Below are 26654 nucleotides of genomic sequence, written 5' to 3' on the forward strand. Positions count from 1 at the left end.
GTAGTCCTCTGCAAGACAGAAATCCAGTGTGAGCCACAAGGAAAGAGAATCTAAACTGTAGGTGTGAGCTAAGAGTATCCAGAAAAAATTCCCGTATTGTCCCAAAAGTACTTGACCAGCCAATAGCACTGCACAAGGCACTTCATTAAGAATCAGCTAAATCTAATGTCACCATAATATTTTTTTATTTAAAAAAATCTCTTGGTATTTTTTGTCAGTAAAATGTTCCAAAAGTTATTTTTCCAAAAGTGTAGTTTGAAGATAGAGCTTCAATTTAGTAAGTCCTTACTACTCTATGAAATCAGACTATCATCAAGGATCTTCACATAAAGTGTGTGCCAGATGAATAAACACTAAACCAGAAAGACATTTCACTGGAGGGGAAGAAAAACCATGTGCTTTATCTTTCTGATAAGCAGCGACTAGAAGCCAAGTTTCTCTTGTTTGGGAAGGAAGGGATAAATCTGAAAGGATGATTAAATACTGAGAAGACAATCTTGACAGGACTCATTTAGTGTTTAAAATAAGCCACTGCACTTACTGCTCTGTTCTGTCAAACACATCATCTATATCCACAGTCAAAACTATGCATTACAGTGGAGTGTGTATAGCTGTAATGCCTTTCTTATTATTACCACCAGTTCAACACATGATAATTTTGGTTCTCGATCCAGACTGAAATGCATGCTAAATTTAATGTGCTGTGATTTACACTGATGGAAATGATGTAAATTTCTTTGCAGGTCTGCTTTAGTAACAAATGCTTATAATGCTTTGCTAGCAAAGGGCTTTGGTTCTTACAAACAACAACAAAAAAAAGCAAAACCTTCCCCATTTGTGTTAGTTTTACTATGAAAATTTGTACATTTTTCTGTATCAGGTTAGAGCAAATTTATTTTCATGCTTAAAGATAATCCGATATTTCACTTTTTTGATTACCTTTGGTTTAGTTTCCAAAGAAAAGCTTTATGATTCATCAGGTGTCACCAGGTAGAGGTGCCTCCAAAGTCACTGAAGTCTATAAAGTTGAATCACTACTTCACATCTAATTACCCGATAGCCTCTCCCAGATTGATTAAAAGCCATCGTGCAAATCCAACATTCAATTAAATTATTCTAATTCCTCCCTTCAACCCTCTTTTAGTACAACAGTGCCAGATCCTTGAAGTGGACAGTCAGTGAAAATACATTGTTTAAAGGGCAGACAATAGCACATGGCACTTTCCGATTCAAGGACTATAGATAGGAGAAATCCCAAGAACAATGGAAAATTGGACTAGCATTCTCAATCAAAAACTAAGAAAGTGGATTTTGTTTAATTTATTTAGTAGGATTAATAAAAATTACAAGCCCTACTTTTTAAAAATCATATTAAAAACTTTAGAAGAGTTACAGGGTTTGTTGAATCTAGCCTTGGTAGAAAGGTTTTTCAGTGGTAAGTCACTGAATCAAAGGGATTTGTCATGTTATCTTCAAGTTACCCAAACCAGTAAGCTGGCCTATTGTTATGACACTGAGAACAAGGTAGTTTTAGTCCTACACACTTGAGAAAAAAGATATCATGTTCTGAAAAATGTTCATGAACTACATTGTAGTCCTTTACTACTGTCATCTCTAATTTACTCCTTATATCTGCAAGTGAAAATACCAAGCAGGGTTTTGCATCTAAGTGGGGAATTAGGTTTGAATGACAAAATTGAAGAACTTGCTTACTCAACAACACTCCCGAATTCCAGCTATAAGCCTGTTTAGCAAAGATCCCTAATTTGACTTCCACCTGTGATTTCACAAAGTCAGGTTGGACTCTGAGAGCACTAGCATCAAGCCAGTGGAACCACACCTTTGCCAAACCAGTTGAATTAAGGAATATGCCATGAGACAAATGATTCTTTTAGGAGATGCCATTAACTGATAGCACTTCCTCACTGTTATGGTATCAAATACTCAACAAAGGAATAATAATTTTGCTCTGTGCTCTTTGTAGATGAGGTACAAAAATGAGGCCCTACTTAAAAATAAGGAATCCTTAAGAGTAAGGGTGTTCTCCATATTGCTTTAAGGCAAATTGATCCCAGATAATTACAGCCAACCTATAAAGCTGGATCTTCAAGTTCAGGACAGATGATGCAGCTTGTTCACCACCTCCAATACACCACCACGCAGGTAAGGAAGGTTTGCAATAGCAACAACCGGAGTATTTCACTCACAGTGTTGCAATATCAGGTAAAACAGGTCCTCTCTATGCCTGCCAAGCATTTGGTGAGGCAAGATGCTGTATAACACAGAAGAAATTATTACACGGCTCCCCAAATCATTGTACACACTGTACCGGACTTCTTCAACATAGTCATATAGAGATACTGGAAAACAGAATAAACTGGGGGGACCAATGCTGCTGGAGAAACTGAAACTGAAATTGCATCTCATCTTACCTCAACAGTGAAGAGCTCAGATGTCACAAATGTGCGTTCTTGTTTGATATCCAAAACTCTAGATCAAACAGGGATAAATCAGAGATCACAACAAGCCTTTGTCATTGTAAAACAGTTTCTGTGTCTTGACAGTATTTTTGCTGCTTTTTATATTTGACACTTACTTTATGCTGAAATTGTGCTTTCACATTCCAAGAAAAATGAGGGAAATAAAAGTGGGGTTTTTTTAATATAACAAGAAAAAAACCCTTTGATTAATTAGTTACTTACAGACTTGACTTCAGAGAACTTTTGGAAACATGCCCAAATCTTTAATAATCTTTGTGATACTCTGTGATCATATTTCCGTACTCTAAGTCTGATTTACCTTACTTCTTCCCGAGCCAAAACCTCTAGTAGCTTTGAAATGTCTCCTGGGCTGTCAGAAAGCACAAGGGAAAATCTGCACACTCTGTTATCAAGGGTCAGGGCACGAGCTATGCACTGCTGCAGCAAATGTAATTCCAAGTTTCCACTGCATATGACAACTGCCACTCTGGAAACAGAGAGAAAAATAGGATTTTTGATTAGCGCTTGTCTTTGCAAAGGAACCATAAATCACAGACACTGTATTCAGTATTGGCTTAGGATCGGCTAGACCACCCTTCCATAAATATGTATTAAATGTCAGTGGGGCTCCTGGCTCTCAGTATCAACTGTGTGCAGGCAGTGGGAGCCTAGAAACTGGCTGCATTAGTTGGCCTGATATTTTGTTTTCATTTTGCATTTCCTGGAGGTGTTGGTTTGATTAGAGATAATCAGCTGGAAAATTCTAGCTCTGTGTCAGATTTTAAAAATGTGACATCATTTTCCCTGGAGGTTCCAAGTCTCACCCTATGGATGGTTAGAAAACGTGTATGTTCAAGGCATACATTCTGGACTATGTCCTGAGCCAAGACTCAATCTGCTTAAGTACCGAGTACTCGAGCCCAGATGCAAGAAGGCACTTACCCACACTTTTAACACTAAGCACAAGTGTAACCCCATTGACTATCTGTGCAGGAGTTCTCGGCGTCATGAGGCAGCTGCCACTGAGCAACTGCAGAAGACAGCTTACCTCTTCTCCCACCACAGACAGGGCTAATTTCCACAAGTGGAATGAGAGAGGCCAACAGTCTGACAAGATCAGGATGCTCTCCTGGCAGATGTGACCATGCCTCATGGAGCTGTGTGTAACTGCCTTTCCCCAGCCATTAGAGAATTCAGGAAAATTACAAGATATGTCAGGTCTCCATGCTGACATTAGTCTTGTTCAGCATGGTCTTCTGACCTGTGAGTGGTCTTTTCAGCCTGAAGTAGGTGTCACAGATACGAAGCCTGCTGCCTGTTCATGGGCACAAACTGCCTCATCACTCATAAAACAAGCAGCTTCTCTCCATTTCCTGGGACCAAGGCACTCAACCCCTTGAGCGCCACAGTTCCCTGCTTTGCTACATGCCCCCTGTTTTTCCATATGTTCATATGCTTTTGCCACAGTTCCTTGTTTGCAATAGCTGCCATACCTTTTACCCTTCAACTCTGGCAGCTTCCCTGCAACCAGTGCTGCAAGGCCAATGGCCCCTTCTGCATCGACTGTGGCTCGCTCATACTCCAGCAGTCTCAGCATAGAAATGAGGATGTCCTCCTCCCTGAAAGCAAAAGACTTGCGTCAAAATAAAACAAAATGGTATACCAATAGTGGAAGACAATACTTTTATGTATAACTGGATTCCTTTCACCCTCCCAGGTACATATGACCCCAAAGTAATGTTACCGAAAGCTGTGCTGCCAGGGTGAATGTATATCTGAGTCTTGATATTAACTGAAAGACAGGGTAGCATTTTAACTAGAAACATTGCGCTAGCTAAATCCTAGTGGTAAGTATTTTCTACCAACTTGGCCTTTCTGTGGAGATTTAGAAGCGTTTTGTCAAAGGCTGCCTTCAAGTGCTGTAGAATACAACCAGGACAAATTTTACACCCAGATGCATGACCAGGTACTAGCAGCAGGGGAAGTTTTGGCCAAAGGCATCAGTTTGGATGATGTTTTTAGTCACAAGACTTGGTATTAGGTACTCCTGTGAGGAGCAGGGAGTTGGATTCAATGGTCCTTTATGGGTCTCTCCCAACTTGAGATAATCTACGATTCTACGACATGTGGGATTGGGTTCAGTGTCTTCTGTGCCCCTCCTGGAAGGAAAGGCACCCTACCACCACCATGCTGTCACAGCACGCACATGGTGGCAACTCCTGCCAACCTGCTCTCCACTGTATGTGAAGAACCACCATACCGTGGTGGTACAGCACATTTTTCACACACAGCAATGCTCACCCAGTATTGTTAATTTCACTGATTTAGTTTACCCACCTCACAGCAACAACTTTATCCACAAGTTTCCCAGTCAGCTGCAAAGAATTGCTGCCAAAGCAAAGTCCACTCACATCTGCAGATTTCAAAAGGCAAAAATATGAAGCTGGCTGCTCTAGACAAGTTCAGCATCTTTCAGATCTCTGGCTTTTTTTGTCTCCTTAACAAGCGCAGCGCACTGCTGTCATATGATATTAAGTTGCTTGACTTTTTTATGTAACAGAAATACTTTTGGTAATGAAAGACCAAATCTCGCAGGAAGATTTTGGCATTTTGGACCCCTTTAAGAAAGTTTTGATTCTTCACTAGCATCATTGCACTGCAAGAGTGGCCTTGCAGCCAGCACCTTTCGCCGCTTGAAGGAGAGAAGAACCAAGCATGGCACCGGGTTTGTTACCTATAGCAGGACAGTTAGCAAAGGAGTGCAGAGACAGGTAGAGCTTACCAAGAGAGTTGTTTATGAAACTCCTCTTTAACCCAGAGCTTCCAGAGATTTGGACATCAGGTAAACAGAATATTTTTACATTGCTTAAGTTGAGGGTTTTTGAGCAAATGGTACGGAAACAACTCTATTGTTTATAAACACTGTTGATCAGAGAACAGTTTCCTAAGTCTAAGTATTTAAGCACAGGATTTTTCTGCCTTCTTACAAATCAGTCTTTTACATAAGAGCTTTCCCATTGACTTCACTGGTTAAGGTGCTGTTTGTGAGCACAACAGTCAGATAAATACTCTTAATATTTCTAAGCATTCACCTGAACATTTCACATGCACTGTAAATAGTATTGTACCCCAGGGAGGTGGTGGGAGAAATGTGGTAGAAGTTGCCTCTACAGATTGAATTAAATTCTGACTCTTCAAAGATTTCCTTTAAAATATGTTTGAACTGAATTATTGAGAAAACAATATGGTTGGAAAACCAATTACAAACTTTGCTTTACCTCCAAAAGAATAATGCATTTTCTTACCTCCATAAAAGTGATGATTGCTGCAAGCCTGGTCTTCAATTGGATGGCCAGCTTTTAAGGACTGTTGCAATACAGGGAAACTTTCAGATTCAACCCCCTGAGGAAGACAAGTGTTTTAACTTTTTATTGATCCAGTTATAACAGAAATCACCACCAAAGTGGATACCAAAAAATCTGCACAAAACTTCCTTTTAAAATTAATAATAAATTTCAAATTGCATAATAACTTTACTATCATTACACTTATCCTGTGTTTTATTTAGGGCCAAACTTCTCCAGCAAGAAATTATTTCAAGACACAGAACTGGATTTCATTTGCTTTGGAAGAGTCTGTCCCACATTGCTTCTTAAATCCAGCCAAGCAGCCAAAGGACAAGAGGCTTCCCAGGTTCTCAGAGTCTCTTCTCCTAGGTAAAGCCCATAGGATCAGATAGTCCCTGTCCCCAGCACGTGCAACCTCAGCCAGTGCAGCAGTAGATACCAGTGTATTGTTATCAGTAGATACCAGTGTCTTTTGAAAATAGCTGTGGCAAAGCTGTTAAAATGCAATGCTTTGTAGGTTAAAGGAAACTTACAATAACAGAAATATGTGGGTTGAGGTGTTTGAGTGCAGCAGCCGACCCTGCCAGCAAGCCACAGTGGCCTCCTGCAGGGAAAATCACCGCGTCCAGCTTTGGCACCTGCTCGTACACCTCCAGTCCCACAGTTCCCAGGCCAGAAAGGTACACAGCACTATCCTCCCTGTGGGAAGGAAGGGCACAGCTCAGGGTTTACAGTAGTCAACACAATAATAGTTCAATCTACTACTTTGAGGACAGTGCTCAGCAGAAAAAGGTATGTGAGAGTAAATCACAAGCACAGTGCAGGAAGGAGGCAGTACAACAGGACCCTGCATCAGACAAACCATCTTGTGCTGTTACCTACTGGGAGAAAACTCGGGCTATTGACAAACCCCACAAAAGCCTTCAGGCTGAAGAGCACTAATCTCTCTTGTTACCAGCATCAGGTGTCCACAGAGCTGGTGAGGCAAAAGTCAGGTTTCCACTGCCATCACTTCCTTCAGCTTCATAAATTTTTAATGTTGCAGTCCAAACTAAAAACAGAGTCTCAAAAGGAAATCTTCTTCTTTTTATAAGTGGAATTTTGTGCTTGTGATGAATGGGAATTTTCATGAAATACAAGCACTGCATTCAACCTCACAAATACTAAACAGATTCCAACAGAGTTAAGCCTTTCCACAATCCAGGGCCGGCATCTGATACCTTCACATTACTCCGGAAGACTCTGGAAGGGTAAGAGAAGCACTTAATCATGCCAAAATAGTCGCTGGTAAAAACACTTTCAGGCAAATGTAATATAATGAGCAGAAATAGGGATGGGCAGACTCAAAAGTCTGAAGATAAGTCCACTGTACAGTCACAATTGACTTGGATCTATTTCTAAAAGCTGTTTTGCATTTTATTTAAAAGTTAGAAATGATGTAAATGTAGAATGGTATATGAACAAAAAAAACCCAACCCCAAACTAGGAGATCTTTGTATGCTTGTAAGTCCTGCTTTTTCTGCCAAACAGATAAGGAAACAGAATTATAGATCAAATGACTTCACCTGATTTACTTGACCCAGGGCATTTGGGTACTACGAAGCTAACCCTTTATTACTGTTAAACATGCACAGAGAGGCTTAGCACGGGAGCACAGGATGCCTGCAAGATGGAAAGCCAGGCCCTCTTGAGAAGTTACCTCACATAAGAGCAAAACACAGCAAGCTCCCATAGCACAGCTAAAGACTGTCATTGTGGGATGAGTAACTGAACCCTTGAATTTATTATCTTTATCAAGATACTGAAGGAGCTCTCTCCCCTTTCTTATTTGTGGCAAAATATATTGCTGGTCTCATGAACAGTCCTGGTCTCATGAAATTTCTTATTCACAAATAACGTTCAGAACTGATTTTGCAGAGTTACCTCTGCCATGGTCACATGGGAAACAATGGGAACCTGCAAAAATGAATGAGGACCTGGAATATTCAATTTAGGAGTAAAACTTCACTAGTAGCTGAAAACTGTGGCTCTGAATCACAAATCAACCTTTCTCACATCATCCCAGAGGTATTGTGTTACTCACTGGCAATATTCACATTGCATTTATAATGAGGTTCTGAACACCTATAGTTACTAAAAATCCATGCCACCTAGGCAGCAATTAGGTAGACTTAATGATTGAATTCCAATTTGAAAAATCACACTTAATTCCTGGAATTTCACAGGAAGTTGCAGTTGGATAAAAAGTTTCCTTCCTCTAATTGAATTCTGGCATGATCATTTTCATAACATAGTATTTTAGTTGTGCTCAAGAAATGGGAGGAACTGACATTGACACACCTTACACAGGACATCACCTCTGCAGGTAAAACCAAACACAGGCACACAATGCTTATTTCAGGAAGAAAAGAATGAATTTTTGGTTAAGGAAATCCAGAGACCAAATTGCTAGGGATTTCATGCAACCTACAATTAAACTGTAATAAAATGACATTTCAGAAGTTCTATTCTAAAGCATAGGAGATCAGCTGATGTCTTACAGACAGCTTTGGCTAGTGACAGTGAATGTGCGTCAGCACGCCTTGAAGATGACTGGCTATTCATATGTGCATACATCTCTCTGGGGAAGCTCTCCCAGTCTACACCTAACAAAATATGTTTCAGGCATCCCATTAGGAAGAGGCTTACAAGAGTAGTGAGGGGTTTTCTATTCTTTTTTTCTTCTCCAGAGTATGAAAAATTACATCTAGGAAGTCTTAATTAAACAGAGTAACAGATTAAATAACTCTGTTTCTTGTAACCTGGAATACCTGTTACTTGTAACCTGAAATAAATCAAAATGCTTTGATATTATGAATGGTAACATACATTTCGAGTTCCTCAGTGCTACATACTGAATTCTCCACACGTGTTGTCCCTGGAGCTTCGTGAACCTGGAGAATATCTACATTGTTTAATATAAATAATTACCTGGGGAGAATTAAATATGAAATGACAATAAAATTTTTCTGCAAGCTGGCTGGGAGTTAACACATCAATTGAAAAATGGCTGACAGGAATGTGGAAATCACCAAGTTATGGAAAGCATAGTGGTTTTCAAAGAAAGCGTAAATGGGTTTAAAAGTCAGTGGGATCTAGGGTACCTCATCCCCTTAGCTTTCTTTGAAAGTCTCAGTCTGGGACAAGCTTGTGCCCTTGGTAATGGACAAGGGAGACCAACCAGCCCTGTGAGACACCTGCTGTTGGCAGAGCTAACAGTGTAGTTGAAGAGTACAGTTTTTAATACTGCCTTCCCAACAAACCAGCTGGAAAAGGAATGAGGACTTTCTCCATTCTGCTCATCCTGACAACCTCTTTCCAAGCAACATTACTCATTATTACTATGTTTAATTTACTAGCGCCTAGCAGCTGAAAGGGAGCACACACTTGCTGTGGTGCCTTACAAACACGAAGTGGTGGATGAAGCCTGCACAGAGGCAGTGACAGGGACAGAGAATAACATTCCAGCTCAGTGCATCAGAGGGACTGCCAGCTACCTTATGCTAATGATTCATCCCTCCATGTTTTTGGAAATATCACTTGAAAGAAAGGTAGGAAAATGAAAGAAAAGGGAATGGGAAGGCAGAAGAGACTGCAGAGAAAAAAAAAAAAGGGAAAAAAGGGAAAATGGATCAGTTCTAAATATTTTTGTCCATTGCCTTGTTCTAATACTGTTTTTATTAGATTCCTCTTTTTCAATAACATTAAATACTTCAAACTTAAATTTATACCCATCCTTAGCTACTTTAAATATACATGTGAAGTAACCTCTTACTAATCCTTTTTCAAGGCATAATCACAGTTTTATCACACACACAGGATATGTGGAAATTTCACAGCATTAACCTTTTTTTGCTCTACATTATGCCACTGAACCCTTTGCACTGAAGTAGCTTTTAGCCACCTTACACCAACCAGAGACCAAAAATGAACGCTAGCCTTAATGTTTTCTTACAGGGTTCATGAAAAGTTAGCATATATCCATTATCATGCTAGCGCACATAATTCCTATTCAGGAAGTTTGCCTAATTTGGGGGAAGATAGATTTATTTTGCTTTCTGTCCCCAGCTGTTATAGAAAAAAAATCATGATTTGTGCCTAGGAATATTTAACTGTCCATACTCCAGGCAATGGGAACATTTTGATGACCTGTGATCAATTTTTAATTAAAATAATTGTTTCTGCAGAGCTGCAAAAGTATCTAATGTAATCTTTCTAATCAGTCTGACTCTGCACTTACTCTTCGAGGTAGAGATAACCATTCTCCTGTGCCAGCCTTCTTGCGTGCATCTGGGAATCCTTAGCTGTAGTGCCATAGGATATAACCATGGCACCATACTCACGGCACATTTTCACTCTGGCTGGGGATGTGCTGGTTGACATGATGACAAACACTGGAATACAGAGCTCTGAGGCATGGTAAGCAACAGCCATGGAAAAGTTACTGTCTGAAGCCACGATCACTCCCTTTCTTTGCTGATCCTGAAAAAACAGAGTTGCTTATTGCATATTATGTAGTGTCACAACATTATCCCATATGATCCTGGATGATTCTAATGGTCTGACTTCCTTCTTTTCTTCTACAACTGGTCACATTATGGTATTATGATACAATATATGCATATCTGGTATGATCTCAGGACATACAGAGCTAAGACAGCACAAGATCAATCCCTGTTCCTACACTCCTCTGGTCTCAATTCATGTTCCACAGGAATTAGCTGTAAAACTCCAGTTGAACTCAGAAGAGCCAGTATCTGGCCCCTCAGAGCCTATATTTGGTCCCTCTTCCCTGCCTGTATGAAATTATCTCATTTCAGGTTTCCCTTTAATAGAAGGATTTATTCATCTTACTACAAAAGTGCAGGAATAACACCTGTTTCTGGGCTGCTGTATCATGCCAATTATCATTATTATTGATGCAGAGACTCAATAATCTCCAACAGCAAATGATAAACAAGCTATTCATAACTGAAATTCATTACAAAATCAACTGGTGATCCAGATTATTCTCATCACTCATTGTAGTTCAATTTCATCACCACTTAAAGTTTGGTGGTTTCAACATGTCAGAACCATAGTAAGCATGCAAAACCTTTCACCTAAATTCCATTAAAAATGCTGATGTCTACATTTCGCAAGCTTTTCTTTAAAATATTTTTAAGCATTTTATGAGCAATTGGCCAAGGACAAATTAAGTAGTATTTTCAGATATTTGCAGACCTATCTATGCTGTTCCCCACAATGGTTCAAAAGGCAAGAAAAGAATGTCCAATGAGCGTAAAAAATATCTTTAATTATGCTCCATCCCTCTCTGTGAAGCAGACAGGCCAATAGAGTTGGGGTTGTTCAGCCTGCAAAAGAGAAGGCTCCAGGGAGACCTTAGGGCAGCCTTCCAGTGCCTAAAGAAGGCCTAAAAGAAATCTGGAGAGGGACTTTTTACAAGGACCCACAGTGAAAGGACAAAGGGCTTTAAACTGAAAAGAGGGTAGATTTAGATTAGATATAAGGAAAAAATTCTTTACTGTGGGGAAACATGTTGCCCAGAGAAGTGGCTGCCGCATCCCTGACAGTGTTCCAGGCCAGGTTGGACGGAGCTCTGAGCAACCTGGTCTTGTGGAAGGTGTCCCTCCACCTTTAAGGTCCCTTCCAACCCAAACCGTTCTGTGATTCTATGCTCTATTTCTTTTTTTAATGCTGACATTTTGTTATACCTGAGGCAGTGATGTCAGAAGGTAAATTACACCTCTTTCCTTCACAGATCCAGTGTACTGGAGGAACTCCTTCTTTAGGTAGATGTCCATTCCATACTGCTTGGATAGCCTAGAATACTGGAGTATAGAAACATTACTATGGCAATACATGTAAAATTAAGAAAAACCTTCCACCCCCCATCAGCTACCTCCTGAGGCATGCATCCAGCTTCTATGTAAGAGCTCTGAAATGTAAATTTCATAATGTGCTTCTTTAGACATACATGACAGTGTTACCTACCAGATTCTTCTGGCTTATGGAAGTACTTTTCAAACATGCAGCAGTGAAATATGTACCCCATGCCATTATGAATTCTGAAAACAGTACTTTTTAAGTCTTAGTGTTCAAATACATATGTTAAAATAAGTATCTTCAATTATTTAAAGAAACAACCTATGGTCTGATATTTTAGCACTTGTCAGAACTGGATGTTGAATACCTCAAACATAAAAACATCTCCTAAGTACAAAAGCAGTCAGAAAATTCCTCCTATTGCGTCTTTGGTATGGTTTCTGACACTGAATCACTACTGACTATCGTCCATTTTGCACCCTAAGGCCAGTACATTAGTAAAGATATGTCTTGTTTGAAGAATGGTGGAAATAATAAAAAGCATTGCCCAGGAGTGTAAGTGTAAGCAGCAGCTGTCTGAATCTGTTCAGAGGTTGGGACAGAAAGGACCCCTGAGCTGAGAGGAATTCGCAAACAGAGTACATGGGATGCAGTGTCCAAAATGCATGACTTTTTAATTATTTTTTTAATGGCAAAACTTTTGTAAATTTTTACAGTAAGACATTCACAGCATGCACCACCATAATAATCTTCCATTACCACATTATCTAAACCAAGAGTTTTAAACAAGATAACTTGTGAAACAGAGCTTCAATAAGCCTGTGGGTTCCAGTTCCCTAGGCTTACTGCATCTCTGTTTAGTAATTGGCTCTATTTCTTCCACTGGCTGCCAAAGTAAATGAGGACCTAGGGGTTTAGGGGATCAAGCCCTTACTGATGATAATTCACAGAGAGACAAATTAAAAGACAGCATGACAATATATTTTAAATACTCGTCTCAAGAAGTATCTGGCAGTGCCATGCATACAGTGTATAGTGTACAAAGTAATATGTACTGATCTATTTTCTAGACTGTGGCACTTTCAAAGTGAATTTATATAAGCTAAATATATCTGAAACAGATACTTCTTTAAGATATAGAATAAAACTAAACATTTCAGATGACTGACGGAGACCACCCCCCTGCCCCTTGACTTGAAAGAGCCTTTGAGAGGGCAGCGACACGTCGCTGCCCACCAGGTGAAGGGAAGAACAGGAAGGTCGTTTTGCTGACCAATATGGTCGTCTCCAGAAAGAGAGCTAACAGTAAGAGGACTGTAGCAACGCAGACAGAGACCCCATCCCAAACCGTGGCTGTTCAGGTCTCTGGATGCAGGGAGTGCCAGAGCTTGCTACTGCCGGGGGAGGGAGGACAGCATTCCACCTGTGTGAGGTGTGAGCAGGTAGAAGATCTGCTTAGCTTGGTGGCTAAACTTAAGGAGGAGGTTGAGACACTGAGGAGCATCAGGGAGTGTGAAAGGGAGATCGACTGCTGGAGTAACTCCCTGGCTGACCAGTTGGAACGGCTCCAGGGAGATACCCCCCAAAAGGGGATGGACCCCCTGCCCTCTCAGACAGAGGGGGAAGGCCCGAGACAGCCCCTGTCATGTAGCTGTCGCCCAGAGGTAGGGGACCAAAAAGATGATGAGGGTTGGAAGCGAGTTCCGGTTCGGCGTCGTGGGCAGCCCTCCTCCCTTCCTGCCCCGCTTCCCCAGGTGTCCCTCCGTAATAGGTTTGAGGCCCTGGATCTGGAAGGAGAGGTAGGTGAGGATGTGGTGCAAGGCCCGCCTACAAGGCCACATAGGAAAAAGCGGTCGACTTCGCACCTCAAGACTGCCTCTGGTAAGAAAGAAAGAAGGGTCATTGTAGTAGGTGATTCCATTCTGAAAGGAACAGAGGGCCCGATATGCAGAGTTGACCCTCATCATAGGGAAGTGTGTAGTCTGCCTGGAGCCCGGATCAGGGATATCACCAGGGCGCTCCCCAACCTGGTGCGCCCGACAGACTACTACCCGCTGCTGGTCTTCCAGACGGGTGAAGGGGAAGTTGCTTCCCGCAGTCTGAGGGAGATAAAGAAAGACTACAGGGCCTTGGGGCGGATGGTGAAAGACTCTGGGGCTCAAGTGATCTTCTCTTCACTCCTTCCATCTTCTATTGACGATGTGGGACTGAATGGGAAAATTCAGTCCATAAACAATTGGCTTCGAGGCTGATGCTGCAGGCAGAGCTTTGGATTCTTTGATAACGGCTGGTTTTATAGGGCACCGGTCTGGACATTGGCATGTGGGAAAGGTTTATTACACAGAGGCAAAAGGATGCTGGGGCACGAATTAGCAGGGCTCATTTGGAGAGCTTTAAACTAGATTTGAAGGGGGATGGGGTTGTAGCTGGGCTTGCCTCAGTGGGACAGCACTCCGGAATTGATGAAGACTGGGAGGCCTCCTGTAATCCTAGGGTGAAATCGGTGTGCTCGGCTCGCTCCCTGAAATGTCTGTACGCCAATGCGCGCAGCATGGGAAATAAGCAGGAGGAGCTGGAAACCTGTGTTAAGTCAGGAGATTATGATCTGGTGGCAATTACAGAGACATGGTGGGACAGCTCACATGACTGGAATATAGTCATGGAGGGCTATGTCCTTTTCAGGAAAGACAGGCCAGCCAGGCGGGGTGGTGGGGTTGCTCTTTATGCGCGAGAGCAGCTACAATGCGTTGAGTTCTGTCCGGGGACAGATGATGAGCGAGTCGAGAGTCTGTGGGTGAGAATTAAGGGGCAGGCTGGCAGGGGCGGTACTGTTGTTGGGGTCTGTTACAGGCCACCGGATCAGGGTGAGGAAGTTGACGAGGCCTTCTACAGGCAGCTGAGAGCGGCCTCACAGTCACAGGCCGTGGTCGTCGTGGGGGATTTTAACTTCCCTGATGTTTGCTGGAAGGACTACTCGGCAACCCAGCCGCAGTCCAGGAGGTTCCTCCAGTGTATAGATGATAACTTCCTCATGCAAATGGTGGATGAGCCAACCAGGAGAGGTGTGCTGCTGGATCTCATCCTCACTAACAAGGAGGGTCTGGTTGAAGCAGTGAAGGTTGAGGGCTGCCTTGGTTGCAGCGACCACGAGATGGTAGAATTCAGGATCTTGTGTGGTAGGGTCAGTAGAATAGCAAGTAGAATCGCAACCCTGGACTTTAGCAGGGCAAACTTTGGCCTCTTCAACCAATTGCTAGGGGAAATCCCATGGGCTAGGCTGCTTGAAGGTAAAGGGGCCCAAGATAGTTGGTTGACGTTCAAGGACTGCTTTTTCCAAGCTCAAGATCAGAGCATCCCAACACGTAGAAAGTCAAGGAATGGCTAAATAGGGAATTGCTGGGTATGCTGAAGTGGAAGAGGAGAGTTTACAGGTCATGGAAGGAAGGGCTGGCCACTTGGGAGGAATATAAGGCTGCTGCTAGAGGATGTAGGAAAGCTGCTAGGATGACTAAGGCCTCCTTGGAATTAAAGCTGGCGAGAGGGGTCAAGGACAGCAGAAAGAGCTTTTTCAAATACATGGCAGGTAAAACTAACACCAGAGGCAATGTAGGCCCGCTGATGAACGGGATGGGTGCCCTGGTGACAGAAGATACAGAGACGGCAGAGTTACTGAATGCCTTCTTTGTCTCTGTCTACTCTGCCGGAGGCAGTCCTGAAGAGCCCTGTACCACTGAGACCTCAGATGAAGACAGGTCAACGGAGCGGTCTGCCTTAGTCGATGAGGAATGGGTTAGAGACCAGTTGAGCAACCTGGATATCCATAAATCCATGGGTCCAGATGGGATGCACCCGCGGGTGCTGAGGGAACTGGCTGAGGTCATTGCTAGACCGCTCTCCATCATCTTTACCAAGTCTTGGAAAACGGGAGAGGTGCCTGAGGACTGGAGGAAAGCAAATGTCACTCCCGTCTTCAAAAAGGGCAAGAAGGAGGACCCGGGTAACTATAGACCGGTTAGCCTCACCTCCATTCCTGGGAAAGTGATGGAACACCTTATCCTTGGTGCCATCTTAAGGCATATCAAGGATAAGAGGGTTATGAGGGGCAGTCAACATGGCTTCACCAAGGGGAAGTCGTGCTTGACCAATCTCATAGCCTTTTATGAGGAAATAACACGGTGGATGGATGATGGCAGAGCGGTGGATGTGGTCTACCTTGACTTCAGCAAAGCGTTTGACACGGTCTCCCACAGCATCCTTGTGGCTAAATTGAGGAAGTGTGGTCTGGATGATTGGGTAGTGAGGTGGACTGTGAACTGGCTGAAGGAGAGAAGCCAGAGAGTTGTAGTCTATGGGGCGGAGTCTAGTTGGAGGCCTGTATCTAGTGGAGTGCCTCAAGGGTCGGTACTGGGACCAATATTATTTAATATATTTATCAATGATTTAGATGAGGGAATTGAGTGTACTATCAGCAAGTTTGCTGATGACACTAAGCTGGGAGGGGTGGCCGACACGCCAGAAGGCTGTGCTGCCATCCAGAGAGACCTGGACAGGCTGGAGAGTTGGGTGGGGAATAACTTGATGAAATAAAACAAGGGAAAGTGTGGAGTCCTGCATCTGGGCAGGAACAACCCCAGGTTCCAGTATAGGCTGGGGAACAACCTGTTAGAGAGCAGTGTAGGGGAGAGGGACCTGGGGGTCCTAGTGGACGACAGGGTGACCATGAGCCGACACTGTGCCCTTGTGGCCAAGAAGGCCAATGGCATCCTGGGTTGTATTAGAAGGGGGGTGGTTAATAGGTCGAGAGAGGTCCTCCTCCCCCTCTACTCTGCCCTGGTGAGACTGCATCTGGAATATTGTGTCCAGTTCTGGGCCCCTCAGTTCAAGAAGGACAGGGACCCGCTGGAGAGAGTCCAGCGCAGGGCAACTAAGATGATTAAGGGAGTGGAGCATCTCCCTTATGAGGAAAGACTGAGGGAGCTGGGTCTCTATAATTTGGAGAAAAGGCGATTGAGGGGTGACCTTATTAGTGTATATAAATATATAAAGGGAGAGTGTCACAAGGATGGAGCCAGGCTCTTCTCAGTGGCAAACATAGGACAAGGGGCAATGGGTACAAACTGGAACACAAGAGGTTCCACTTAAACTTGAGAAGAAACTTCTTCTCAGTGAGGGTGACAGAACACTGGAACAGGCTGCCCAGGGAGGTTGTGGAGTCTCCTTCTCTGGAGACATTCAAAACCCGCCTGGACACGTTCCTGTGTAACCTTATCTAGGTGTTCCTGCTCCGGCAGGGGGATTGGACTAGATGATCTTTTGAGGTCCCTTCCAATCTCTAACATACTGTGATACTGTGTGATACTGTGACTGTTTCAAGGCTTTTTAGTGGATTCACAAGCATACATTAACTTCCTCACCCATAGGTGGGGCCAGATTCTCTATATTCTCTTGGAAAATCCTGCAATAGGAGCTACCCCTTGCTGCTCCTTTGTAAACCTGGCTGCAGAACTGAAAGAATGGAAAGTGCTTAGTACACTAATAAGATAACAGTTTCTATCCTAAACAGCCTATGCCAAACTGAACAAGATCACTAGATAAGAAACAGTACTTCACTGGTTCCTCACACAGTGTACTAGTTGTATCATTTTTAGCTTTGTAGAAAATATTGAATTCTAGGGTGAGCAAAGATAAAAAAAGATTTAAAGGAAATTAATCTTGTGACTATAAAGTTGCTGAGTTTCCTACATTTAAAAATTTGTCATTAAGTTACTCTTTACCACTGAGGTGGTGTACTTCAGATTATTATTTTCTTTAATTTTGATACTCAATATTTTAACTCTTTACATTTTCCTTTTCTGCATCCTTTAACAGAGGCTTCCTTTCATGTAACCTAAATATAGCAATTAGTTCTAACAAAGGAGGTGTCAGTGTTATTTTCAGCTGTACTGTCCTGATACGTGACCTTGTAAGACTCACTGAACCAGCCTCTAAGTTTTCCCTTTTGCCACCATGATCTTATCTAAGGACTACAGATACTATGTGTAACATATAACACATGGTACAACCTACACTGGGCATCCACGAAGCTAATATAAAACAACCCTTAAAGTTCCTACATCAGGAACTTAACCCAAGTTAGTGCTAATTCCTTGTTTCCCTATAATGAAGGCCTCTATAACATCTGTCACATGCCATATCTCAGCTCCAGGGAAACTCCTGCATAAGGATCCAGCGCACTCTATTCATGGTCTTACCTGCAGATAGGAATCAGCCTGCAATGTGTTGCTCCATTCAATTAACTGAATGGGTTACAGTTATAGCTGCTTTTTTAATCTACACAAATGTCCCTGAAAGGGGCTCTTACCTCTCAGCAATGAGTTAAAATAAAGATTATCTGTCTCTTTCCTGACACCACTCTCTGCTTTCAATACACGTGCATGAAACGTATACTAGTGACTTCTGTGGGAAATTACTTCGAACAGCAACAGTCATGGGCTATTTTCAGGCTAAATCAAGTGGGGATATAGGTTTTCCACTGATCATCCCAAAAGCATAGTTTATAAAAAGAGACTGAAGAAAGTTAGACTGTTTAGCTTGGCACAGTAAATGCAGAAAGGGAATACAGCCATGTTGTACAAACCCGCCAGGGACACCCAAGAGAAAAGAACTATTCAAGTTGAGGGGTGTCGTGGTTTAACCACAGCTGGCAGCTAAGCACAACACAGCCATTCACTTACTCCATACCCCAGCCACCAGGACGGGGGAAAGAGAATTGGAAGGGTAAAAGTGAGAAAAGTGGAATAAGAACGGTATGATAATGTAAAAAAAAAAAAAAAAAATAATAAAGTAAAAAAAAATAAAGAAAAAAAAGAAATTAAAAGGAAAATAGCAAAGACAGAGAAATAAAACCTAAGAAAGGCAAGTGATGCAAAAGAAAACAACTGCTCTTCATCAACCTGCTGATACCCAGCCAGTCCCTGAGCAGCAGCCCCATGGCCAGCCTTCCCCCTAGTTTTGCTGCTGAGCCTGATGCCATATGGGCTGGCATATCCCTTGAGTCAGCTGTGTTCCCTCTCAGCTTCTTGTGCACCCCCAGCCTACTGCTGGTGGGGTAGGGTGAGAAGAGGAAAGGTCTTGACTTAGTGTGAGTACTGCTCAGTGATAACAAAAACATCCCTGTGTTATCAACATTGTTTCCAGCAAAAATCCAAAACATAGCCCATACTAGCTAGTATAGATAAAACTAAATTTATCCCAGCCAAAACTAGCACAAGGGGCAAAGCTTTCTGGGAACAAATGGTGTGAACTGACCAAAGAAATCTTAACTGCTTGTGGGCAGGAGTGTGACCAGTTTATAGAAAATTTCACATTACATGGAAGCCTGTAGGAGCAAAAGATGGACTCAGTGGTGCAGTCTCACCTTTCTTGCATTAGGATGTGTTGACTGATTAATTTTCAGAGTGAAAGCCATATCTTGAGAGCATGTAGATGGCTCAGGGGATGGGGCCAAGGGGCACTCTACTAGTTTTGAGCTGTTGGTCTGATCCATCTGAGATGAAGGTGTGAATGAGGTCCTTCAATGACCCACATGGCCAAGGCTCCCCCAGTCTCACGCTGGCAGATGTACAGAGGCAGTATCCTTTAACTGTTTGTCAGAAGTGCATGATGCCATGAGCTGCAGGGAAGGGATGATCCAGTCTATCAAAGGGTACAGAGCTAGCTAGTTCTGCTTTTTGAATCAAGCTGTGACACTCTCACTTTCTCACCCATAGACCTACCTTTGTACAGCAAGATTAAATCCATCTAACAAATATGACCAGAGTTGTCAAATGCAAAAAGATGAAGAGTTCACTACCTGCAATATAAATGTAACTTTTCTTTTCCTGGGACAGTGTCTCAACAAAAGCAGAGGATTGACATTTCTGTCTAGAGCACTGTCTGGGCTCTTGCGCTTGAGAGTTTTGGTGACAAACGATGCAATGTGCAGAGTTTGGTACACTCCCTCTGCTCGCTCTTCTGGCCACCCATGCTGCATGAGTGTTTGCTCACTCCCACTGCTGCCTTCCCGAGCAAGCCAACTTCTCCACTCTGAAAGGAAATCCAGGTACAGCCAGCAGAATGGTTTACTCCTGTGTCACTCTGAACATATATGAAATACATGAACGCAAAATGCATCCAGTTCCACTCCCTGCACTCTGGCCAACACTACCCTGCAAGATTTTTGTGCCACCTTACAGCCCCAAATGGCCTTGTACCATGCCCTTTGTCACAAAACACATTTTTTCAGCAGTATGCTACAAAAACCAGCTACCCTTAATTTGGGAACTATAAGCTAAAAAAGAACCCCCAAAAGTAATTTTGCTGCCCCTGAAAAAGCAGGCACTATCTGGGAACCAAGAGAACTGCTGCTGCTCCTTGCAGAGCCAACCACTTTGCTCCAGGGGCTGTTAACCCCAAGCAGTGGTTCAGACACTAAGGTCCTTTCCCTGTGCAGGATAGAAAGACAATCCATAGGGAGTGAGGCTGGAGGGTGCTCCAGGTCAGCATCGGGAGTTCAATTTTGGGCTGCTGCTGTAAACTGCCATTTGGCAAAGACACTTTTCACCCAACACAGGAAAAAGAGGTTAGCCACAGAGTGCCTACAGCAGCCTTCATGAAGAGGTTCCCTCGGTGGAAATACACTACAAATTAAATAGCCTGCCAAGGTACTCCTCTTACAGCTTAGCACTTATATGTCTATGGGAATTCTATGTTTATGCATGTGTGTCATTTTGAAGACACACGTGGCAGAACCATCTTGTTACACAACACAGTCAGCCTTCCCAGGCTGTCCAGGCTGCGAAGGAAAATCTGTACCTTCAACCTCTCCAAACATGAGGGCTGGCTCCAAACCAGACCCTCCCACGAGACTGCTTACCCAAACACTGATAGTCTGCATCTCCAAGTCAGGTTCCTTGTAGCAAGAGATTTTCACCGGAAGCATAATACCACAGTGCAGTAAGACTGTGTCTAATGAAGTTTATCCTCTGTTTGCAGGCCACTGCAATCTTTGAGAATTTAGGTTAATGTTAATAGGTAAGAAAAAAATTATTATTGACAGTTAACAACAACTAATAAGAACATGAGTCATTGTACACAGATCTGCTGCAACTCACACATGCTCTTCCTTCATTTCTCATAAACTCTTATGAAGAAAATAAACATGCAAAGCCACAAACACTCCCTACCATGCAGGGGGTTTTCTGAACACTGCACTGGATTTTGAAAGCTGCTGCACTAATATCTTCAAATCGAATCAGCTTGTTACAGCTTGACAGGCTGGTCCTACTGCTTGACTGAGGGATGTGGGAAAGACCATCCCTAAGTAACTCCTCGTTATGGCTCACGATCTTCATTTCCCAGGTCTTCACATCCCCGTTCAGGTAATCCTCCTCACCAAAATCCTTCAGTCTCTCAGGGCTGATAGAGGGTGGCTTCTGCCCAATCAGGCCATTTCTTATCGGCCCATCCTTACAACAGTGAAGATCACAAAGTGCTGGGGCATCTTGTTTCTTTATTTTATTGTCATCCCTACAAACAAAGAAAAGAAATTTGTTAGGAAAGCCAGAATGATTAAAGGCTTGACACTTGGCATTTAAGAAGATTGCACATCTCAGTTGCTGTTTGCAAGCCTCAAACGAGCAGACTGAATTCTTACTGTTGTATTATCTATCATGTAGGTGGATTGAAGGCTACTGTAACTAGCCAGCTTTTAGAAAACCCTAAGGTAACCTGGCATGTGGACAAACTCTGAAACTCTCATACCCAAGAAAATGAGAAAGATCTAATCTGTGCAGGACAGCCAGACCTTTCTCAGTACTCAGAAGGCAATGATCCTAATTCAGTGTTTCCAGAAATTTTGGAATAACTGGAATTGTATTTGTTGTATGCAGCTCCATGTTTTTCAGGAAAGACAACTGCTGTAGACCATTTCCTTATGCTATTAATTGCAGTAACAAATGTCATTACATTGCACACAAGAGGTCTGCTTTTCTGCTCTTGCATACTTGCAGAGCATACTCTTGACAGCCAACAGCTGCCTCGTGATGGGAAGGAAGTTACTTTGATAAGGGATAACAGTTACATCCTACTACAGAGCTAAAGAACTGGGTCTCCTGATCCGTGAATTGGATAAAAACACCTGTAGGTAAGATGACACCATGATTCCACACATACCTTCTTTCACAAGAAACTTCAGAGAGTCAGCACTACTACAAAGATTTGCCAGTTTTCCTGCCTTCAATTGCCCTACTCTATGGTCCACAGTGTTCACAAGCTCACAAGGGATAATACGCTGTAGTGTAGGGGTTTTCAGCTGTACTACCAAATAAATGCAAATTTGTTGGGCATTCTGGGAATCTGCAGAGTAACGTGGGAAAGAAGGAGTATTAAGCATAAATCAGGGGTTTGGGCAAGAGCTGATACCACCCCTGGTCTGTGGCTATGGTTACACAGGTGGTACAACCCCTCTACATGGAGGACTCAACCTATCTGGAAGACAGGGGTTTCTGAAAAATGTACATGTCACATTATGTCAGAGATCATACAATCATCTCCAACAAAAAGTATTTACAATGAAAAAAAATAATCTGGATTTAAATGCTGCAGTTATTCATCAGCAGGGCTGGCTAAAGCTGGTTTTACAGCAGCATCAGCACTGTAAAGTGCATTGTAGTCCTTAAAAAAAATAATTTAGAAACCTCTGCTTTTTGAGTAATTTGCCCCATTTTTGGCAGCATCATCCCTTTTCTTTGTGGTCCTAATAATCTGTGCCAGTACCTCTGCTTCCTATTACACTTCCAGTTGTTCCACTGAGGATGTCATGTAACAATATGGACAATATGAAAGGTTGTTACTTGAATCAAGTAATACACCAGTAGCATCAATCATTCTCTATCACCTCACAGAAGACAAAAAAAGGAAAATTCTTATAACAAGGTCTTCTCTCTTCAAAATTTATGAGATCAAAGCTAATTTTCTAAGATAAAGTATGCACTCATTTGTAACTTATTTATGCTGAAACTAATGGTTTAAAATCTTTTCCCAATATCACGTCTTTAAGCTTATATACCCAAAACATCAGGCATTCTGTCTCCAAATTAAATAGCTTATCAATGTGTTCTATTCCATCCTTTTCTGCATTTCTGTTCCTTTGGGGTTAGAGGGTTGGAACACTTCATAGAGATGGTAATCTTCCAGTGTTTGCTTAATGCAAAGATAAGAATCAGATCAGACTGCTTCCCTTTCAACTTATTACAGCATAGCCCCTAGCATCAACAACAGCTATCATCATCTAAGAAGCCACATTGCTGTTAAGAGTTCATTCCCTACCTCCCCCCAAAAATAATCTTTCATATGACAGTAGCCCATAATCCTCCAAGAAGAACAACATATGCATCTTATATCTGAATACATTACCTAAAAATGCTTACCAAGCACTAGCAATGAATGACATTTCTTACACTGAATGACATTACTTTAAACTGGGTTGAAAGTGTATATGTAAGGTAAAACATACAGCTAGATCAAAAAGTTGTGATTTTTATAAATTCATGCTTTTCCCTTGCGTCTGTTACAATTAACTACAAAATTAATTAAAAAAAACCCCAACAAAACCTCAAAAAAAAAAAAAAAAAACAAAACCCGAAACCCCAGCCAAAGATGACCACCAGAAGTCCACTGGTGAACCAGGATTCTCCTAGATAGTACAAACTGCAGTGTAACCCCTCACAAAACTACTGCTATGGATTACTTTTATCTGCAAACAGAAAGACCAAAATGGGATATTGATTTTTGGGCCTATTCTTAGATTTGTTTTTTTCTTTGTCAGAACAAAGGAGGGAAATAAATTAGATTCTCAGTCCTTAATCTGCAGCACTGCTTTCATGAACAGTGAGTATCAGGACCCTGATGGAGACATCATCTTATGACCATTAGAATAAAATAACAAAACTCAAGCCAGGTGAAAAGCATTCATTGGGTTTTCAAGCTTGAGATAGGTTTAAAGACATCTGAAACATTACCATCTCAACATTTAATATGGAAACTATCATCCTTTTGCATCTGAAAGCTCAGCAGCTTCATTATCAAAGGAGTATCATAATGCCATTGTATACGTATGCATTGCATGTATTCATTTCAGATGGCTTTTTAATACCCCTTCTATGTACCTATTTTTCATTAACATTAGCAAAGGGCATTTTTCCCTATTGAACCTGCCCAGGTGTGCCACAGATGCACTGTGAGCTCTCAAACTCCCAAGGTAATCAGTGGGTTGAGGTCTGATAATCCATCAGAAACAGGCAGCTAATAAGCCTGTTGGATCAGATGCATTTCCCTCCTCAAACACTGCTCATATGTTTGATGTAGATCACCTCAGTATGACTTTCTTTTGCAGGAACAGCCAAAGAAGGCAGCAAAAGCATGCAAGCACTCACAGAAAGACAGCACATGGCTTCTCATGCACAGTAACAAAATATGGCTCCTATTCTAGCAAACATGCCCACCACTCTGAGCCAACATAAATACAAAACCAAGCATTATAAAACATTGCTCCTTTCAAATGGATTGCTTTTCCTTTTTAGAGTTTATCTAGGCAAGTTTTCATCAAAAAGTCTGTTTTATTTCCAGCCCTAAACCAAATATCCAACTGGCAAGCTTTGTTACATGCTTATAAATTATGACATTTTACCTTTAATGTGATTAGTAAAAGCAAACATGAAAATGCAGTTTATAAACCTACTTTTTCAAGAGCAGCTCCTCAGCATAACTGCAAAAAATAAAAGAGGATATTCATATGCAGACATTCCATGAACAATTAAGGAACTGGAAAATGCACCATTTGTTTAAGCAGATAGCTTTACATAGCTTGAAGTCTCAAAACCAATGTAATGAGAGTGTGTGCTAAAATGTACTCTTAGAATGATAAAAAGTAATGACTTATTGAATAATTTTTCTGTTTTCCATTTTTTTTCTTTATTTTTTTACCCTTCTTTTAATATACTGATAATTTTCACCAGGGTTAAATAACACTGGGAAAAATACCTTTGGAAACATGGTAATATCAATAAACTAAGAAAGTAATAAACTCAACAAAAATAATTTTGGGAAGATAAAATGCAGTAGTAGTGCATACTATGCCTAAAGATGACAACTGTTGCCTTCACTACAAGGAGAAAGAAATGCCAACACAATTTTACTGCGGTGATGGGACAATTACACATCCCCATCAGGTGAAGCACACACAGACTGCCTTCCTCAGGATCCATGAAACAGACTAAACAGATTAAACTGAGATACTGGATCTCTTCAGCTTCTAAAACCAAACAAGCAAAAAAACCACAAAGTCACGGGTGTCCAGTAACTAGCAGACTTGGAAGGATCAGTTGCTGTTTCTCCCAGTATAATTGTTAGGGGGAGGTCATATGTAAGCATCGGATAGAAAACTTAAAAGTTTGCTTCTTACAGAAAATAACTAGCTCACAGAACTCACTGCCACAGGATGCTATGAAGGACAATAGTACAAGTGGCTTCCTAAAAAAAATAGGCAACTATACGGAAGTAGGTCTAATAACAATCAATAAACACATTCAAGTAGCAACCTGTGATTCCAAAAGCCCCTAAGCACCTATTTGGCAGACACCATGAAAACATGTGAAAGAAAGAATCTCAGGTGGATCTCATGTTTCTCCAAGTTCTTGTTACTGGCCACCACACCACAGAGAAGACATGGGAGTAGACTGTTCTTTGGTCTGCCATTTTGGCTTGCAGGCATAGCCAGTATCAGCATTTGGCCCATTTAGTAGCTTTTACACCTCTGACAAAATGAGTCACAACAACACATTTTGAGGCAGAAATGAAGTTGGAATTATAGATATACAATCCCATGTTACTGTGCTGCTTCAAGACAGAAATTCAAGTGCCACAAAAGGAAACAAAGAAATTGTAGTGTAAGACTGAAAACTCAGCATTTCTGAGTCATTTCTAGAGCAGTTTTTATCATCTGCATTCACAAAGGTACACACTCACCAAGAAGAGTGTATGTAGTATGATAGAAGTTCTGTAGAGCATTTTAGCATCCTTCTAGACCTACACCATGACAAGAATTTCAAACTCCAGTGTCCAGCTTGGACTGATCAGTAACATGGTGAAAACTGGCAAAGTGTTAAGCTTGAACACTACTTCAAACCATCCCAATAAATTGGGGCTAGCCTGTAATTAACTTATCAGCACGCATACACACGTGTTCTCTGTATGTGAATTTTTTCTTTCATTCTTTTTTAATGTTCTGGGTTTCTTAAGCTCAAACCCTATATGCTGCCATCATCTTGAGGCTCCCTGAACATCTTCACAGAGCACACCGAGCAACAGATATTGATAAGATACCATTTTAGACATACTTGTCGTCTGCTTTCTGGTTAAATGGGATCAGATCTTACGCCTGCAAGTTTGGAATATTTGTTACAGCAAAAAAAGTGACCCCTTTAAAGTCAGTTCTGCTCCATTCCTCAAAGAGTTGAGAAGAGATGGGTCATATACTGAGCAGGGGGTGGGAAGAGTAATGGAGGAGGAGAAGCCTGATGGAGGTAGCAGTCTGCCTGTCTTGTGACTGAGATGCAACCAAGGCTGGGATCTCCTTTCAAGTCAGTGAGAAAGCAGTAATCCCAGGATACGACAGAGGGCCCTTTCCCTCATCTAAAGCCCTCTTTTATGCTGAACCTCCCCAGCTCCATTAATCCTTCTTATTCCATGTCTCCAGCCCTGTCTCCTCTGACCCTTCTGGATGCCTGAGCCTTCCACACCCCTCTAATACTTTCCCCAGTAGCACCTAATTATTCCTGTTTCATCCCAACTCTTCTTGTACTTTTTCTGCCCTCCTCCAGAAACACATCCAAATGCTGCAATAACAGCAATTCTTAAAAGCATC

General features: G+C 42.0%; 1 protein-coding gene across 5 annotated transcripts in view; it reads right to left on the minus strand.

Annotated features, from left to right (window-relative positions):
• LOC133226456 (L-threonine ammonia-lyase-like) overlaps positions 1 to 26654 on the minus strand; it is a 36236-nt gene that overhangs the window by 5218 nt on the left and 4364 nt on the right. For 3 of the 5 annotated variants that reach the window (XM_061380052.1, XM_061380051.1, XM_061380049.1), the window contains exons 2-10: positions 20917 to 21259; positions 11581 to 11697; positions 10107 to 10348; positions 6361 to 6526; positions 5786 to 5882; positions 4818 to 4893; positions 3974 to 4099; positions 2800 to 2967; positions 2433 to 2490 (exon numbers count right to left, since the gene is read on the minus strand). In XM_061380052.1, coding sequence (XP_061236036.1) covers positions 2433 to 2490; positions 2800 to 2967; positions 3974 to 4099; positions 4818 to 4893; positions 5786 to 5882; positions 6361 to 6526; positions 10107 to 10348; positions 11581 to 11697; positions 20917 to 21259 — 1393 coding nt within the window. Of the gene's footprint in view, positions 1 to 2432; positions 2491 to 2799; positions 2968 to 3973; positions 4100 to 4817; positions 4894 to 5785; positions 5883 to 6360; positions 6527 to 10106; positions 10349 to 11580; positions 11698 to 20916; positions 21260 to 24470; positions 24498 to 26654 lie in introns of all 5 variants that reach the window. The other 2 variants (XM_061380050.1, XM_061380048.1) reach the window with 1 other exon arrangement.

Source organism: Neopsephotus bourkii, unplaced genomic scaffold, assembly GCF_033783945.1.
Source record: "Neopsephotus bourkii isolate Nb327-2 ecotype Australia unplaced genomic scaffold, CSIRO-AGI_Nbou_v1 NB_1783, whole genome shotgun sequence".
Classification (NCBI taxonomy): Eukaryota; Metazoa; Chordata; class Aves; order Psittaciformes; family Psittacidae; genus Neopsephotus; species Neopsephotus bourkii.